Genomic DNA, 15,699 nt, shown 5'->3' on the forward strand with positions numbered 1-15,699 from the left:
TCCCTGCAAGGTACCCTCGTTCGTGTTCTGGCTTTGTGTTAAGCTTTAGTTTTCCCAGTTTAGAGTATTTTCTGTTGTGTTCCTCGCCCCCCCCTTCCTGTTGTGCTGTATTTCACCTTTTGTTAATAAAGCTCACTCACTACTTAGCAGTCCTTATCTTGGGTCCTTATCTCCATTCCACACGTCAGCTACGCCAGGTGTGACACTTTGTAAGGAAACTGGGAGGTTTTAACGTTTCATCTGAAATGATGACCCTTTTTATAAACGTTTTATTGAATCTGTTTAAATGTTTTGTATCATTGGTATGGTACTGTGTCTTTGACCAATAAGACCAGACTTGCTAACCTGGTTAAAGTGGCTGGTCAGATTTCAGGGAGGTCTCAGGTCCAGCTTGTGGACTTTTATAACAGACAGGTGCTGAGGAAGGCAACCTCGGTCATGTTATGTTCAGACTGTCCTCCCTTTAATGATCTTCAGCTGCTTCCCTCAGGTTGTTGGTATAAAGTGCCTGCAGTGAAGACCAAGAGACATAGTGTCCTTTGTACCTGCTGCTATTATCATGGTTAACAACACTAAACCATGAGTGTTGTTGCCATTGCACTTTGTTGATGATAACATTTGGGCCGTCCTCTCTGGGGGGGGGGTTTCCTGTGAGTTGTGCTTGTTTACTTTTATCTGTGTGTGGACAAACTGCAAATCAATTTCCCACTGGGGACAAAGTTACCATTGACCACTGACCAATCTGTTGGGTTGCCAACACATAGGCAGACAACCATTCACATTCACACCTATGGGCAATTTAGAGTCACCAGTTAACCTAACTCCACTAACTACACGTGTTTGGACTGCAGGCGGAAGCTGGAGTACTCGCAGAGAACCCATGCATCATCAAAACAGTCAGGCTTTCCTAATGTGACTGAGATTTTCAGCTTCAATGAGATGAAGTGTAATATTTAATGGAGGATAACCTGCGACATAAAAAGCAAAATCAGAGAAAATTTGGGATTAATGTGAGCACACTGAAGGATTTACAAAGGCCAAAGAATTAAATTATAAAGAGAACCATGGAGTTCAATAATATCTACATTCTTTATAGCCACTCTCCCTACTTTGCACATGTTCAAATCAGCTAAGCCTCTCTGACTCTGAGCTGTCTCTCTGATGGACTCATTTCTAATTCTGTCCAACCCCTCTCAGTTCCAGTGAACATCTGGATCATCTTCAGCTCTGCCACCACCATCTCCAAACCATCCATCACAGAATCCAAGACAGTCAGGTGTTAATGATGATGTTAAACTGCTCAGCGGCAGATTTAAATAATCCAAGACATTCCATTCATTTGAGTGCAAAGGTACAATAATCCAGTGTGATGGTTGGAGGCTCGTTTGGAAAATGGCTTTAACACCCTTATTTACGTATTGTTTGAATGGGACGCTCTGACGTGTGCTTTCTGAAGCACCGTCAGATGTATTACGCTGGCTGTAGTTTTACGCTCGAGCTGACGGGGGCAGCAGTGCGCCTCAGAAGTGCCGGAAAGCCTGGCTAAGGAAGAAGAAGTCAACCGGAAACAAACGATTGTGTTTCCTGTTTTCATCAACACACGTGTGTGACTGTGTGGACAACGTCTTCAGAACCCGTTCAGACCCGGACATCGGACCACCATGTTGGAGCAGCTCGGTCTGATCGGGACGATCCGGGACGAGGATCCGATTCCCGACGAGGCGGAGACCGAATCCGAGCAAGAGGTGAGTCGGATCCGGGACCAGAGCCCATCCGCTGGTATCGGTGTGAGTAATTTTCGGTGAGGTTCAGCGGCTCGCTGTCATTTCCTGCGGACTGTCCCGAAGAACAAACATTATCTGACACTGTGAAATCAATGGAATTAGTTACCGTTCACCGTAATATCGGCCCGTGGGACCTGGTGTTGGACCGGTACCACAGAGCATCGCACAGCTCCGGTGCTCCGCGTAAACTGAGGAGAGCTGAGTGCAGTAATGGCCACTAATGCAGCATCACCTCTCCCGGTCAGTCATAAACACATAAGTAATGAAGCCAACTATGAATCCAAAACCAAACGGAGGTTAAAGGTCAGAGGTGAGCGGCGTCTCTGTGCTGCGGGCCGGACGGGGGCTTCTCCCTTTTCTTTGATGTTTGGTGGTTTCAGCTGCGGGCAGTGTTGGGGAGTAACGGATACATGCACCGCCGTTACGTATTTAAAATACAAAATATGAGTAACTGTATTCCGTTACAGTTACCGTTTAAACAGGTGGTATTCAGAATACAGTTACTTTGTTGAAATAAATGGATTACAGGCGGTCTTTTCCTGTTTCATGTTCGGCTGTGCTCTCTATTTTTGGTTTCCACGCCGGTGTAAACCCAAACAAAACACTAAGAGGCTCTGATGTCTGTGTCTCTGTCTCGCGGCCCATGTCACCTCTACTTGCAGCAGCATAATGACGTGAAGAAATATTTTTAAAAATAATTTAATATGAAGGCAACAGGAAGAGAGTTACAGGCATCGCCCTAAAGCATGCAGCCTGATGGGCAGTGCAGTCCATGCTGCAGGGAGGATGGACCCGTGATGTGTCTGTGAGCAAGGAGGGAGAAAAAGGGAAAGTACAGCTGTCACGGGAGCTGGAAGCATGTAAATATAATAATAACCACTGCAGCCAAACAGAGAGGCTGACCAGCCCAGCTGTAAGTAAGCTATTAAGACTCGACTGTACACTGTTCGTGTTTTGACCTCTGGGCAAGCGTCAGATCTGACTGCTCAGCAGGAGGTCTGGATCTTAAAGGCTGTGTCTGCAGTATCAGTTGCTGTGGGGATATAAAGAAGCGTGTTGTGAACTCCTCTCATAATGCTGAAATTACAGAATTAAACCTGAAGTTACCTAATGTTGCATCTGTATGCACTTTCTATGGAAATGCCACCGTCTGCGAGGTTTATTGCTAAAGGGTTACTGGGAGGGGTCACTCACCTGTCGGTTGTCTCACCTGTGCTGTGTCTGTGTTCCAGGAGGAGCCGATCGTGCTGAAGAAGAAGAAGAAGAGTCGCGGGTCGAGAGATTTTAACTGTGACTTTGAGTTTGGAGAGAGAGACGGGCCGAGCCACGACGATGACTGGGCGATGGCCGATGTCATGAAGCAGCTCAAGAAGAAGGTAGAGAACAACCTGCTGCGGAGCAGCACAGTTACTTCATCGCACACATGGAACAACGGGAAGAGCATGACGCTCTCCACCTGTGTGTTTGTTCTCACGTTCTGCGTTCTGTCTGCAGAGAACCTTGACAACTCTGGACCAGAAAATAGAGAAAATCCGCCGAAAGAGGAAAGCTGAGGTGAGTGTGAGGCTAACGAGCCTGAAGATTGGAGCAGATTCTCTTCAGAACATGAAACCTTGTTTCATGTTCTAAAGAGAATCTGCTCTATATGAATCTGCTCTATATGGATCTGCTCTATATGGACATCATATTCCACATGAAACCTTGTTTCATGTGGAATATGATGTCCATATAGAGCAGATTCATATAGAGCAGATTCTCTTTAGAACATGAAACCTTGTTTCATGTTCTAAAGAGAATCTGCTCTATATGAATCTGCTCTATATGAATCTGCTCTATATGGACATCATATTCCACATGAAACAAGGTTTCATGTGGAATATGACAGCATGAAGTCACATGACAGAAATACCCACAGTGCTTTGCAGTAGTAAATCTTGCACAGGTTAAGCAGAAAAGGACAGGTGAGTTGACTGGCCCCTTGTATCAGTCTGTTTTCTGTGCGTCAGGTGTTGTTTTTGTTTTTTTTTGACCTTCAGGAGAAATCATCTCAGAGTGACGCTGCTGAAGCTTCATCAGAGAACCACCAGGAGGAGGAGGATGTGAAACCTCCAGCTGGAGAGACAGATGCTAGTGATGAGGACGAAGATAAGGACGAAGATGAGGAGTTTGGCTCGAGCGACGAGGAAATTTTGACCAAATCAGGTAAGAAAATTATTTTTAAATCCAGCAGGAAGAATTCTTTCAGACGTTATTGTTTGAGCCTGAGACCGATGAGTGGCGCTCTGATACAGTTGTTAATACTGTCAGCGGAAGTTTTTTTTTTTTTGTTTTTTTACTTCCCGTTTCCTGTCAGACATGCTCAGAGACAAGGAACGACGGGGGAAGAAGAGGAAGGTGGCAGAGGAGGTGAGGAAGACAGCCGAGTAAATTCACGTGTTCATGTTGAGGGTTACATGTTAACAGCCATCTTTGTGTCCAGGCAGCAGAGTCGTTCTATGAAGACGCGTCGCAGTACGATGACCAACTGACTTTCGATGACATGAATCTGTCCAGGCCGATTTTGAAGGTAAGACCAGCACGTCTGCTCAGACCTGGACTCCTGCTGCTGTGTGACTCGTTGTTGTCTGAGTAAACTCGTGTTCCTGCAGGCCATCACTGCTCTGGGCTTTAAGCAGCCCACTCCGATCCAGAAGGCCTGCGTCCCTGTCGGTCTGCTGGGCAAAGACCTCTGTGCCTGTGCTGCTACTGGGACAGGTAACACTGGGTCCCATTTATCATACTGGGTCCAGTTGATCTCAGTTTAATTGGACACGTGAATTCCTCCTTTCTGTGCAGGGAAGACGGCAGCCTTCATGTTGCCTGTGCTAGAGCGATTGGTTTACAAGCCCAGAACATCCCAGGTGACCCGCGTCTTGGTTCTGGTTCCCACCAGAGAGCTGGGGATCCAGGTTCACTCTGTTGCCCGTCAACTCGCCCAGTTCACGTCTATCACCACCTGCCTGGCTGTTGGTGCGTCTTTTTGTCGTGGTTCAATCAGTGTTCGATCTGACTCTGGACCCGGTCCGATTCAGACTTGGTCTGGGCCTCATCTGTGTTGATTTGTCTTCAGGTGGGTTGGACTTGAAGTCTCAGGAGGCAGCTTTGCGGGCTGGCCCGGACATCCTAATAGCAACACCTGGTCGGCTGATCGATCACCTTCACAACACGCCGAGCTTTGAGCTGACGCACATCGAGATCCTGATCCTGGACGAGGCCGACAGGTAAAGAGCGACGGGGGAATCCGTCACACCAGAAACCAGAATCTGCCGAGACACTTACGGTTGTGTGTGGTTCCCTCAGGATGCTCGATGAGTACTTCGAGGAGCAGATGAAAGAGATCATCAGGTTGTGTTCCTACAACAGACAGACCATGCTGTTCTCTGCGACCATGACAGAGGAGGTATGCATGCTTAACCATGTGTGCTGCTGTATCATTTGACCACCGAGTGACTGTCCTGTGACACGTGTTTTCAGGTGAAAGACTTGGCAGCGGTGTCATTGAAGCAGCCAGTCAGGATCTTTGTTAACAGCAACACTGACGTGGCGCCGTTCCTGCGGCAGGAGTTTGTCCGAATCCGACCTCACAGAGAAGGAGACCGCGAGGCCGTGGTAGCTGGTAGGTACTCGTGATACTGCAGTAACATAGAGGTACTAGTGACAGTTCTACAGTTGTTCCTGTGTTTGTTTTTGTCAGCTCTGCTGACTCGGACGTTCCAGGATCACGTCATGTTGTTCACTCAGACGAGGAAACAGGCCCACAGACTGCATATCTTGTTGGGACTAATGGGATTGAAGGTTGGAGAACTGCATGGAGAACTGAGTCAGAACCAACGACTGGAGAACCTCAGGTGCACGCACAACTGGGATTAGAGAATAAGTTACCCTCCATATTAGAATGGCCCCAGCACTTGATATTTTTAAAGAACACACTTTTTCTCCAAAGTGTTTTAGGAGTAGTACCAGACTCAGCCTGTAGTCAGTTTTTGGTCGCTTCTTTATTTTGTTAATTTTATTTATCGTCTGTTTTATTCGTGTTTTACTACTAATTTTATTTATTTTTTACCTTGGGCGCGTTACCTCTTATTTATGTGTTTATATGTGTAAAAACCACAACCAATACAGCCTTCGTTCTCACAATATCACACAATTGACTTTCCCTAACCTTTGGTCAGCCGTGTTGACTTTAAAGTGCTCTATAAAAAAAGAAGCTGAGGTACGCTCAGAACTACAAGTTGGAGAAACTCGGGTTTAGAATAAGGAACTTTGCTCTTGTTGTTGTTTTGCAGGCGTTTCAAAGATGAACAGATTGATATCTTGGTGGCGACAGATGTGGCAGCCAGAGGTTTGGACATCGATGGAGTCAAAACAGTGAGTGTTCTGCAGGAGAACCGTAAGGTTATGGCAGGGTTACTATGGTGACGTTCCTACAACCACTGAAAGATGAATAAAGACAGAATTCGATGTTTAATGAAATATGGTCATAAAAGAAGAAAAGTCACATGACTTTGTTCTTCAAACACGATTCAAAGTGGATTATAGTCTGTTACCATGGTAACCAGAGTAAACAGAAGCGTTAAAGCTGCTTTTTAAAACGTGTTTCGCTCGCCTGCCCCTCAGGTGATAAACTTCACCATGCCTGGCACGGTCAAGCATTACGTGCACCGCGTGGGGCGGACTGCGAGAGCGGGCCGATCGGGGCGTTCGGTGTCTCTCGTCGGAGAGTCCGAGAGGAAGATGCTGAAAGAGGTCGTGAAATCAGCCAAGAGCACCGTGAAGGCTCGCGTTCTGCCGCCAGGTAAACAATCCCAAACTGTGAGCAGGTGGCCCAGGTGAGGAGTGTCCTCCAGGTGAGAGAACCCGTCACTGAAATGTGTATTTGTGTCATTCAGAAGTCATCCTGAAGTTTAGAGACCTGATTGCCAAACTGGAGAAAGACGTGGAAGCTGTGATGAAGCTGGAGAGAGAGGAACGAGAGCTGGCTGCGTCTGAGGCCAAGGTACACCTGGATACCTGCATAACTGTCACTAAAATACCTGTTTTTAATTTAAAAGCAAAAGAGCTGAACTGCAACAAACAGCATTTTTATTTAAACCATGTGTGTTTGTCTGTGTGTAGCTGAGTGTGGCTCAGAGGCGTCTCACTGACTCCGCCTCCTCTGATCAGTCACAGCGGGTTTGGTTTCAGACCCAACAGGAAAGGAAACAGAGCCGCAGTAAGTACTGATTCACACTCTGTAGTATGTCGTAATCCTTCGTTCAAGTTGACGGCTGACCAGGAAGTACTGTGTAGTAGTGCTGTCGCAGTACTCGGGTTTTAAACTCGATCCTGTTATCAAAGGAGAGTGACGTGCTCTAATGGGCGATCGTGGCTCAAGAGTTGTGTGTTCGTCTTGTAACCGGAAGGTTGCCGGTTCGAGCCCCGGCTCGGACAGTCTCAGTCGTTGTGTCCTTGGGCGAGACACTTCACCTATCGCCTACTGGTGTTGGCCAGAGGGCCCGATGGCGTGATATGGCAGCCTCGCCTCTGTCAGTCTGCCCCAGGGCAGCTGTGGCTACAACTGTAGCTGCCTCCACCAGTGTGTGGATGAATAGTGGACTACAAGGTCATTAAGATAAGATGGGGCCTGATTATTTAAGACCTTGTATGTGAGGAGCAGGATTTTGAATTCTGGATTTAACAGGAAGCCAAAACAGGAGAAATATGCTCTCTCTTTCTAGTCCCTGTCAGGACTCTTGCTGCAGCATTTTGGATCAGCTGAAGGCTTTTCAGGGAGTTTTTTGGACTTCCTGATAATAATGAATTACAGTCGTCCAGCCTGGAAGTAATAAATGCATGAACTAGTTTTTCAGCGTCACTCTGAGACAGGATATTTCTAACTTTAGAGATGTTGCACAAATGGAAGAAAGCAGTCTTACATATTTGTTTAATATGTGCGTTGAAGGACATGTCCTGGTCAAAAATGACTCCAAGGTTCCTCACAGTGTTACTGGAGGCCAAGGTAATGCCATCCAGAGTAAGAGTCTGCTTAGATACCGTATTTCTAAGATTTTCAGGGCCGAGTACAATAACCTCAGTTTGATCTGAATTAAGAAGCAGAAAGTTAGCGGCCATCCAGGTCTTTATGTCTTTAAGACATTCCTGCAGTTTAACTCATTGGTGTGTGCTATCTGGCTTCATGGACAGATAGAGCTGGGTGTCATCTGCATAGTAGTGTAAATGTATGCTATGTCTTCTAATGATGCTGCCTAAGGGAAGCATGTATAATGTAAACAGAATTGGTCCTAGCACTGAACCCTGTGGAACTCCATAATTAACCTCAGTGTGTGAAGAGGACTCTCCATTTACATGAACAAACTGGAGTCTATTAGATAGATATGATACAAACCACTGCAGTGCAGTACCTGTAATACCTACAGCATGTTCTAATCGCTCTAATAGGATATTATGGTCGACAGTATCGAACGCTGCACTGAGGTCTAGCAGGACAAGCACAGAGATGAGTCCACTGTCAGAGGCCATAAGAAGATCATTTGTAACCTTCACTAAAGCTGTTTCTGTGCTGTGATGAGCTCTGAAACCTGACTGAAACTCTTCAAATAAACCTCTGCAGATGATCTGTTAGCTGTTTGACAACTACTCTTTCAAGGATGTTTGATATAAAGGAAGGTTGGAGATTGGCCTATAATTAGCTAAGACTGCTGGGTCTAGAGATGCTTTTTGAGTAAAGGTTTAACTACAGCCAGCTTGAAGGCCTGTGGTACATAGCCGATTATTAGAGATAGGTTGATCATATTTAAGAAGCTTTTATGACTGGACTCTCACACAAATGCAAAACAGAAGATGAAGCAGAGCATTCTCATCCCCAACGCGTAATACCGACGATTTGTCCTAAAGCATCTCATAGTAACGCTTCCGCGTCCTTATATGTTCCGGATTTTCCATTGAATCCAACAGAATCCCACTCACAGCAGTAACACACACTCCAGCCGTGTATTCCAGCCCTAACCTTAACTGTATGAAACCTTTACATGTATGGATTCATTCCAAATGGCTCTCATGGAGCCAAACACGTAACACACTGACGTCACATAGCATCGGTGTGTTACGAGCTGGGATGAGAACGTGTTGATCTCGCCTTTGGCTTCACCTGCATTACGACGGTGCCAAGGTAGGCCTCCCCAGCAGGATTAGTTTGCGTCGGGAGCACGCGCTGGGCGCTCCAAATCACGGACAAACAGTTGTTTATGTTCTTAAGACAACAGAAATTGTCAGCCAGCATTTTTTCCACGACTGCTGAGGACAGTCTGCTGGGCGAGAGCTAACAGTAGCTACAGTACTCCTCCAGAGCTATACTGAAACTAGCACCACTAACAACGGGCTGGGAGGTCAGTTTATGATCATTGATCAACACCTGCTGATCAATAATAATAATAATAATAATAATGGATTGGATTTATATAGCGCTTTACAATGCCACTATTCATTCACTCTCACATCCACACACTGGTGGAAGCAGCTACAGGTGTAGCCACAGCTGCCCTGGGGCAGACTGACAGAAGCCAGGCTGCCATATCGCGCCATCGGCCCCTCTGGCCAACACCAGTAGGCAAGTAGGGTAAAGTGTCTTGCCCAAGGACACAACGACCAGGACAGAGAGCCCAGGGATCGAACCGGCAACCTTCCGGTTACAGATGCGATTCCCAACCCCCTGAGCCACGATCGCCCCAGTATCAGTTCATATAGTTAATATATCAGAGTATTGATTAGTACAGTGGAGTACCATTTGTGTAACGGTAGTACTTTGTTCAGTGTCAAAGGCTCTGCAGGAGTTTGATCTTGCCGTTAGAGGGAAGAAGAAGAGAGAGAAGTTCCTGAAGGACGGCAGGAAAAAGGAGCTGACGGTAAAAAACGATCCAGCATTAATCAGTACTCACCTCCGATCAATCACCTGCTTACCTGTTACCTGTCTGTCAGTCTGAGGAGCGTGCTCAGTTCGAGATTTTGAAGGCCCAGATGTTTGCTGAGCGAGCAGCCAAAAGAGAGCGCCGACCAAAGAGGGCGAGGGCGATGCCAGAGGATGAAGCGCCAACTAAAGGTATGATGCTGTAAACACGCTAACAAACACACTAACCCTGATAATGTCCTCGCTCTCACCAATCCTCTGTGTGCAGCAGCCAATCAGAAAGCAGGAAAAGGAGGCAAGAAGTCGGTGTTTGACAAAGAGCTGACAAACACCAGCAGTAAGGCCCTGAAGCAGTACCGAGCAGGGTACGTACAGGTAGCCAGCTGTTTCACTGTCTGTCCATCTGTCCCGTCTGTCTCACTGTCTCTCTCCCTTACAGACCGTCCTTTGCAGACAGGAAGCGTCTGGGTGTGGACAGGAAGCGACCTGGCAGTTCCAGGTAAGTTTCACCTGTTCTCTCTGGTGTCACACTGACCTGAATGAGGTAAAGATGGCTGACACTCTGCTCTATCTGCCAGGTTCAGGAGGAAGTGACAGAGCACGCGGGAAACGCCTTGTTTTTTTTCTATTTGTTTATTACAGTAGTTTTAAATAAAGTTTCAATGTGTATTAAACCCATTGTCAACGGGGTTTTTTGTTGTTGTTTTTTTTTAATCTTTGGGTCATTCAGACGGGCACAAAACAAACCAAACTAAAGGTCACATGACAAAACGTGAAAAATGAAATGTAAACTGGAAGCTGAGGAAGAACGGGGCGAGGTGCGGCAGATCAGCTGACCTCAGCACACCAATGGAAGTCTGTTGTATGGCAGGTTTTCATTGGCTGAATACTGAGCAATGACAGCAGGTGGCTGTGGTTCAGAAGTTAAAGCGGGTCAGCTGCCACTTCAAAGACTGCCTGCTCTGGTCCACAGGTGTCCACAGGCCAGATATTGAACCACAGACCACTTCTAAAAAGGCAGGGGAACAGAAGCAGTTTGGACGCAGAGGACCAGAGGAGGGCGCTACAGCAGGAGAGCGCTGACAGTTATCAGCTGAATTTTTTTAACCACCGTTGGTTTAAAATGGAACATTAAAACACTCGACTGCTAACTAGCTGCTCCTTACAGTCGGTTTCGTTCTGCGTCCGAGCTCGTGTGCGCTCCTGAAGTGATCTGTGCGTTTGAGCAGATATGATGTCCGGCCTCAGTTTGTGTGAAAGTCACGGAGAAGACTGGAGACGCTCCAGTCTCGTGGAAGCGTTCAGTGTGGACACGCCTCCGTGCGGCCGTCTGCAGAAACAATACGAAGTGTGAGTTCAACAAGTCGGTGCCTGAGACTGCTTCAAACACATCTCCGTGCAGACACGGCCAGCGTTTACCGGACAAAGTTTTTGCAGTTTAACCTCACTGCTCACCACCACAACAGACTTTATAGGTGTAACTGAAGAAGTGCGGACTTGAAGCTTGAGACGTTTTAGATTGTACGCACAATCCTCCATTATTAGAGACTCTAACGCAGCTGGACAGGGGTCCGTTCCCTCATTATTTCATGGTAATACTTAACAGCAGTGGGAAACTACGCTATCATTTATTCCTCATCACAGAGGAACCATTTCGAAACTCTATGATACTATCCTGTCTTTTAGTAACCACTCTAATGTTAAGCTTAAGTGTCCATGGGAAGGGGAACTAGGAATTCGAATACATGAGGAGTCTTGGGAACAGGCTATCACGAGGGTACGATCTTCCACCTCCTGCGCTCGTCTTGGACCTATTCAATTTAAGGTCATACACAGGGCGCATTTCTCTAAGTCTAGACTTTTTGAATTGTAACTAGAAGTGGAAAACAAATGTGATAACTGCCACGGCTCTCCTTGTCACCTTAGCCACGTCTTTTCTGTGTCCTGAGCTGGAAGGTTTCTGGACAGGTATTTTGCTATTATGTCAGCTGTTCTTGGGGTAACTCTTCATTCCTGATTGCTGTATTTGGGATTCCTGATCGCTCACTTACACTTGACTCTACACAAAAAGATATCATAGCCTTCACATCCCTGTTAGCGAGACGTCTAATATTGTTGCAGTGGAAGTCTGTTAAGTATCCAACTAGTTCCCGGTGGCTTAAAGATGTTATGTTTTTTTTTTTTTTTTTAAAAAACTTGAAAAAAATAAAATGTACGTTGAGAGGTTGCACAGCCAAATTTTTCCACAAGTGGCAACCCTTTATCTCTTATTTTACTGGTGTAGAGGTATTGCCTGGTTAATTGTATTTCGGTAAGTGCAAGTACTGTGTTGTTTTCTTTTTTCAATAAATAAATTACAAAAAAAATTGATTCAAAGTTTTTATTTGTAATTTATTGCTTTTCACTGTCATTTTAAAGATGAAGGCCAAAAATTATTTCAGTGTGAGTGCACATTGAAAAAGAAAGCAATCGGAGCCACAGCAGGAATATTAGAGACTTGAGAAATGATAAAAGACAACTGAAGAGCATGACGACAGAAATATATTCTCAGAAAAACAACACCTAACCAAGTCAGGAGGATCACTGTAGGTCTTCAAAATGGAAAGTTAACTCATTCACTGCCAGCCATTGGCAGTGAATGAGTTAAACCCATTGACTCATTCACTGCAATTGACGGCTATAGACGTCAATGGCAGTGAATGAGTTAACAACAGGGTGCGAGCCTCCGGTGACAGTCAGGAACAGCTCTACACTGTCTTGTATTTCAAATATGTTTGTCTTGTTAGTTTTGAGCTTCTTAAATCAGGGCACTGAGTATAAAAATGTCATTTCAAAATATCAAGTTAAGTTTGATTATGGAGAAACTTGTGGCAAGATGGCGTCGTAGTGTGAACACCCGTCTCGCTGTGCTCCGGTGAGGTCCCTCGATTATCCGTCTAAAATACGTGTTCACCTGGTGAAACGTTACAAATGTGCGTGGGAGTAACTCTATAATGAGTCTGGACGACTATTTTTCTAAAATGCCTAACGTCAGGTCTAAGAAAAAGACAGCTCCGGTTGTGCAAGCTAGCGACATTGTGGGTCCTATGGCGGCTGAGCCTGAAGAAGCTAACGCCAGCGACACAGAAATCTCCGCTGACGCTGAGGAAACTGGGAGTGATATCGACCCGAATATCCTTGCGGCTTTGAGTAAGATAACTGACAGCATTACAACTTTGTTGGATGTTAAAGTTGATACTGTGCTGGCCGCAATCCGTGAACAGACGTCTCGGATCCAGGCTCTGGCGACACGGGTGGGAGACGCCGAGATACGGATTTCAGGCGTGGAAGACACGGCAGGTGTATTGCAGGCGAAAGTGGCTCGACTCGAAAAACAAGTAACTGACATGGCAGACCACATGGACGATTTAGAGAACCGCAGCCGCAGATGTAACCTTCGCCTGGTCGGGCTTCCCGAGGGCACGGAGGCAAATGATGTTGTCGCCTTCGTGGAGTCATGGCTCCCCTCCTATCTCGAGCTCACAACTAAAAATGGGAAGATCAAACTAGACCGCGCTCACCGCTCTCTAGCACCGAGGCCGGGCCCCAGCCAGCGCGCCAGACCCATCATTATGAAGCTTCACAACTTTGCTGATAAACAACGTGTGATGGCCACAGCTCGGCGCCTGGCTACGCAGCCGAACCAACCAACAGGTCGGATCAAAGTCTCCTTCTTTAATGATTATTCAGCGGCGGTAGCCAAGAAACGCAAGGCTTTCGACGAGGTGAAAAGCTGCCTGAGGAAGAAGAATGTGGATTATGCGCTTCTCTACCCCGCCACACTGAGGCTGTTTGCCAACGGCAAGGAGAAGAGATTTAACACACCGGAGGCAGCTGCGTCCTACGCGGACTCGCTGCCCTGAATCCCCGTAACCACCGGAGTACTCCTTTTCTTCACACTATGCCTTATGAACCGGTGTGAGTACTTGCCGAATCTAGGCATATGTGACTCTCTTTTTTCGTCCTCGCTGCTTATAAGCGACCAGGTGAAATCTTCCACCCCATCGGGCACCGGACGGACTGTGTTTTCGTCTATGGGTAGGCGTGAGTTACGCGCGTGCAATGCCCTTCGGCTTCCCCGACGGGCAGGAGGAGATTGGTTTTTCCCTACATGTTTAGTAGGGCTGTTGCCAAATCACTGTTCTTTGAATGTTCCGTCACACAGCTCTTTTTTTGTTGTTTTTTTTTGTTTTTTTCCCTGTTTTATTTTCAACCAGGGTGTGGTGAACCCTTTGGCTCAATATGCTTTGTATGATACATGAATGAGTCTAATAATGAGTAGGCTGCGAATATGCACCTGGAATGTACGAGGGGTTCACAGCCCTATTAAGAGGAGGAAGATATTTACTTGTCTAAGAAAGGACGGTGTAGATGTTGCTATGTTACAAGAGACACATCTTGATAATAATGAGCACTTGAAGTTGCAACAAGGATTATATGGACAAGTGTTTTTTTCATCCTTCACTACAAGAAGTAGGGGAGTGGCAGTGTTGATTAGGAAAAATGTACCTTTTGTAGTAACTGATTGCGTTAAAGTTCTGAAGGGCCGCTACGTGATAGTCAAAGGGATTTTGCAAGGCCAAAATATTTTATTACTGAATGTTTATTTTCCACCTGCCCACCCGACTACCTTTCTTACCAAAATGTTTCTGGAATTAGCCCCATTTCTTCCTAACTCTACCGTTATTATTGGTGGTGATTTCAACTTAATGTTAAATCCGCTTATGGACAGATTTCCACATAGCATTGCAACTCCCTCTCCCCAGGCCAAAGGGCTTCACGCTCTATGCGACGAGTTTGGACTTGTTGATGCTTGGAGATATACTCACCCCTCCAATAAGCAATACACATTTTTTTCGGCTCCGCATAGGTCCCAAACTAGAATTGATTACTTTTTTCTCCCGGAAACTGACTTGGGTTCGGTAGTATCGTGCGACATAAGTATAATCATCTCAGATCACGCTAGAGTAATCATGGATCTCGATCTTAAAGCTGCGCTTCATAGGTCCCGTCACTGGAGGCTTAATACCATTATTCTTAAGGACGAGGAATTTACCTCTCACTTCTCTGCCGAATTTAAAGCGTTTTTGGATATCAACACCTCCTCAGCTAGTACTGCCTCTGTTTTGTGGGAAACATGCAAAGCTTATGCGAGGGGCCTAATTATTTCGTATTCTGCGACAAAGAAGCGACAACGGATGGAGGAACAAAAATCTTTAGAGAGCGAATTGATGGATAAGGAGAAAACATATATTGCCTCCCCATCACCACCATTATGGCAAGAAATAACCGCACTCAGGTCAGCGCTGAATTGCCTTCTTACCAGAGATGCAGAGAAGAAACTTAAATACACCAGACAGCGGTTCTACGAGCATGGAGATAAGGCCGGTAAATGTCTGGCGTACTATGTTAAGAAGCGCGCAGAATCTAATACCATTGCAGCGATATCTGATGAAGGTGGCCACAAGATATATGAAAACAAACTGATAAACGACTGTGTTAAGAAGTTCTACAAAGCCTTGTACTCTTCTCAACAAGTCCCGGAGGGGGAGCAGCTGATGCATAATTTCTTTACCCAATTCGACTTACCAAATTTGTCAGAGGAACAGAAGACTGCCCTTAACAGCCCTATAACTAAGACCGAAGTGTTTAAGGCTATTAAATCACTACGAAGTGGAAAGTCGCCAGGGCCTGACGGCTTCTGTTGTGAATTTTATAAACAGTTTCGAGATATTATTGTGGAACCGCTTCTTGATATGTTCAACCACTCCTTCATTACGGGTGAATTCCCGCAGACACTGAAGGAAGCCAACATTTCCCTAATTCTAAAGAAAGGGAAGTGTCCTGATTTGTGCGGATCCTACAGACCTATAGCCCTCTTAAATGTGGATAGGAAACTGCTTTCTAAAATTCTGGCCTCCCGCTTAGAAATTT

The 15,699-nt window shown here is 46.0% G+C and overlaps 1 protein-coding gene across 2 annotated transcripts; it reads left to right on the plus strand.

Moving 5' to 3' along the window:
* Positions 1–1,564: 1,564 nt before the first annotated feature.
* On the plus strand, positions 1,565–10,416 carry ddx27 (DEAD (Asp-Glu-Ala-Asp) box polypeptide 27). 2 transcript variants are annotated; one of them, XM_080892820.1, is made up of 21 exons: positions 1,565–1,745; positions 3,017–3,160; positions 3,279–3,338; positions 3,821–3,986; positions 4,138–4,190; positions 4,264–4,350; positions 4,433–4,538; positions 4,620–4,793; positions 4,894–5,044; positions 5,124–5,223; positions 5,298–5,439; positions 5,518–5,671; positions 6,110–6,191; positions 6,441–6,618; positions 6,713–6,819; positions 6,939–7,035; positions 9,633–9,724; positions 9,798–9,918; positions 9,995–10,091; positions 10,166–10,225; positions 10,305–10,416. In XM_080892820.1, the coding sequence occupies exons 1-21, from the start codon at positions 1,662–1,664 to the stop codon at positions 10,318–10,320; spliced, it is 2,271 nt and encodes a 756-aa protein (XP_080748946.1). In that variant the 5' UTR covers positions 1,565–1,661; the 3' UTR covers positions 10,321–10,416. The 2 variants fall into 2 exon arrangements, with proteins under 2 accessions (XP_080748946.1, XP_080748947.1); XM_080892821.1 differs by having other exon boundaries at positions 9,998–10,091.
* The last annotated feature ends 5,283 nt before the right edge of the window (positions 10,417–15,699 follow it).

The sequence above is a fragment of the Rhamphochromis sp. 'chilingali' genome (genome assembly GCF_963969265.1).
Source record: "Rhamphochromis sp. 'chilingali' genome assembly, chromosome: 9".
NCBI lineage: Eukaryota > Metazoa > Chordata > Actinopteri > Cichliformes > Cichlidae > Rhamphochromis > Rhamphochromis sp. 'chilingali'.

Coding starts and splice junctions, on each gene's coding strand:
- ddx27 (XM_080892820.1), top strand. CDS start 1,662: ATGTTGGAGCAGCTCGGTCTGATCGGGACGATCCGGGACGAGGATCCG. Junction 3,161..3,278: donor TGAAGCAGCTCAAGAAGAAG/GTAGAGAACAAC, acceptor TTCTGTCTGCAG/AGAACCTTGACAACTCTGGA. Junction 4,351..4,432: donor TGTCCAGGCCGATTTTGAAG/GTAAGACCAGCA, acceptor GTGTTCCTGCAG/GCCATCACTGCTCTGGGCTT.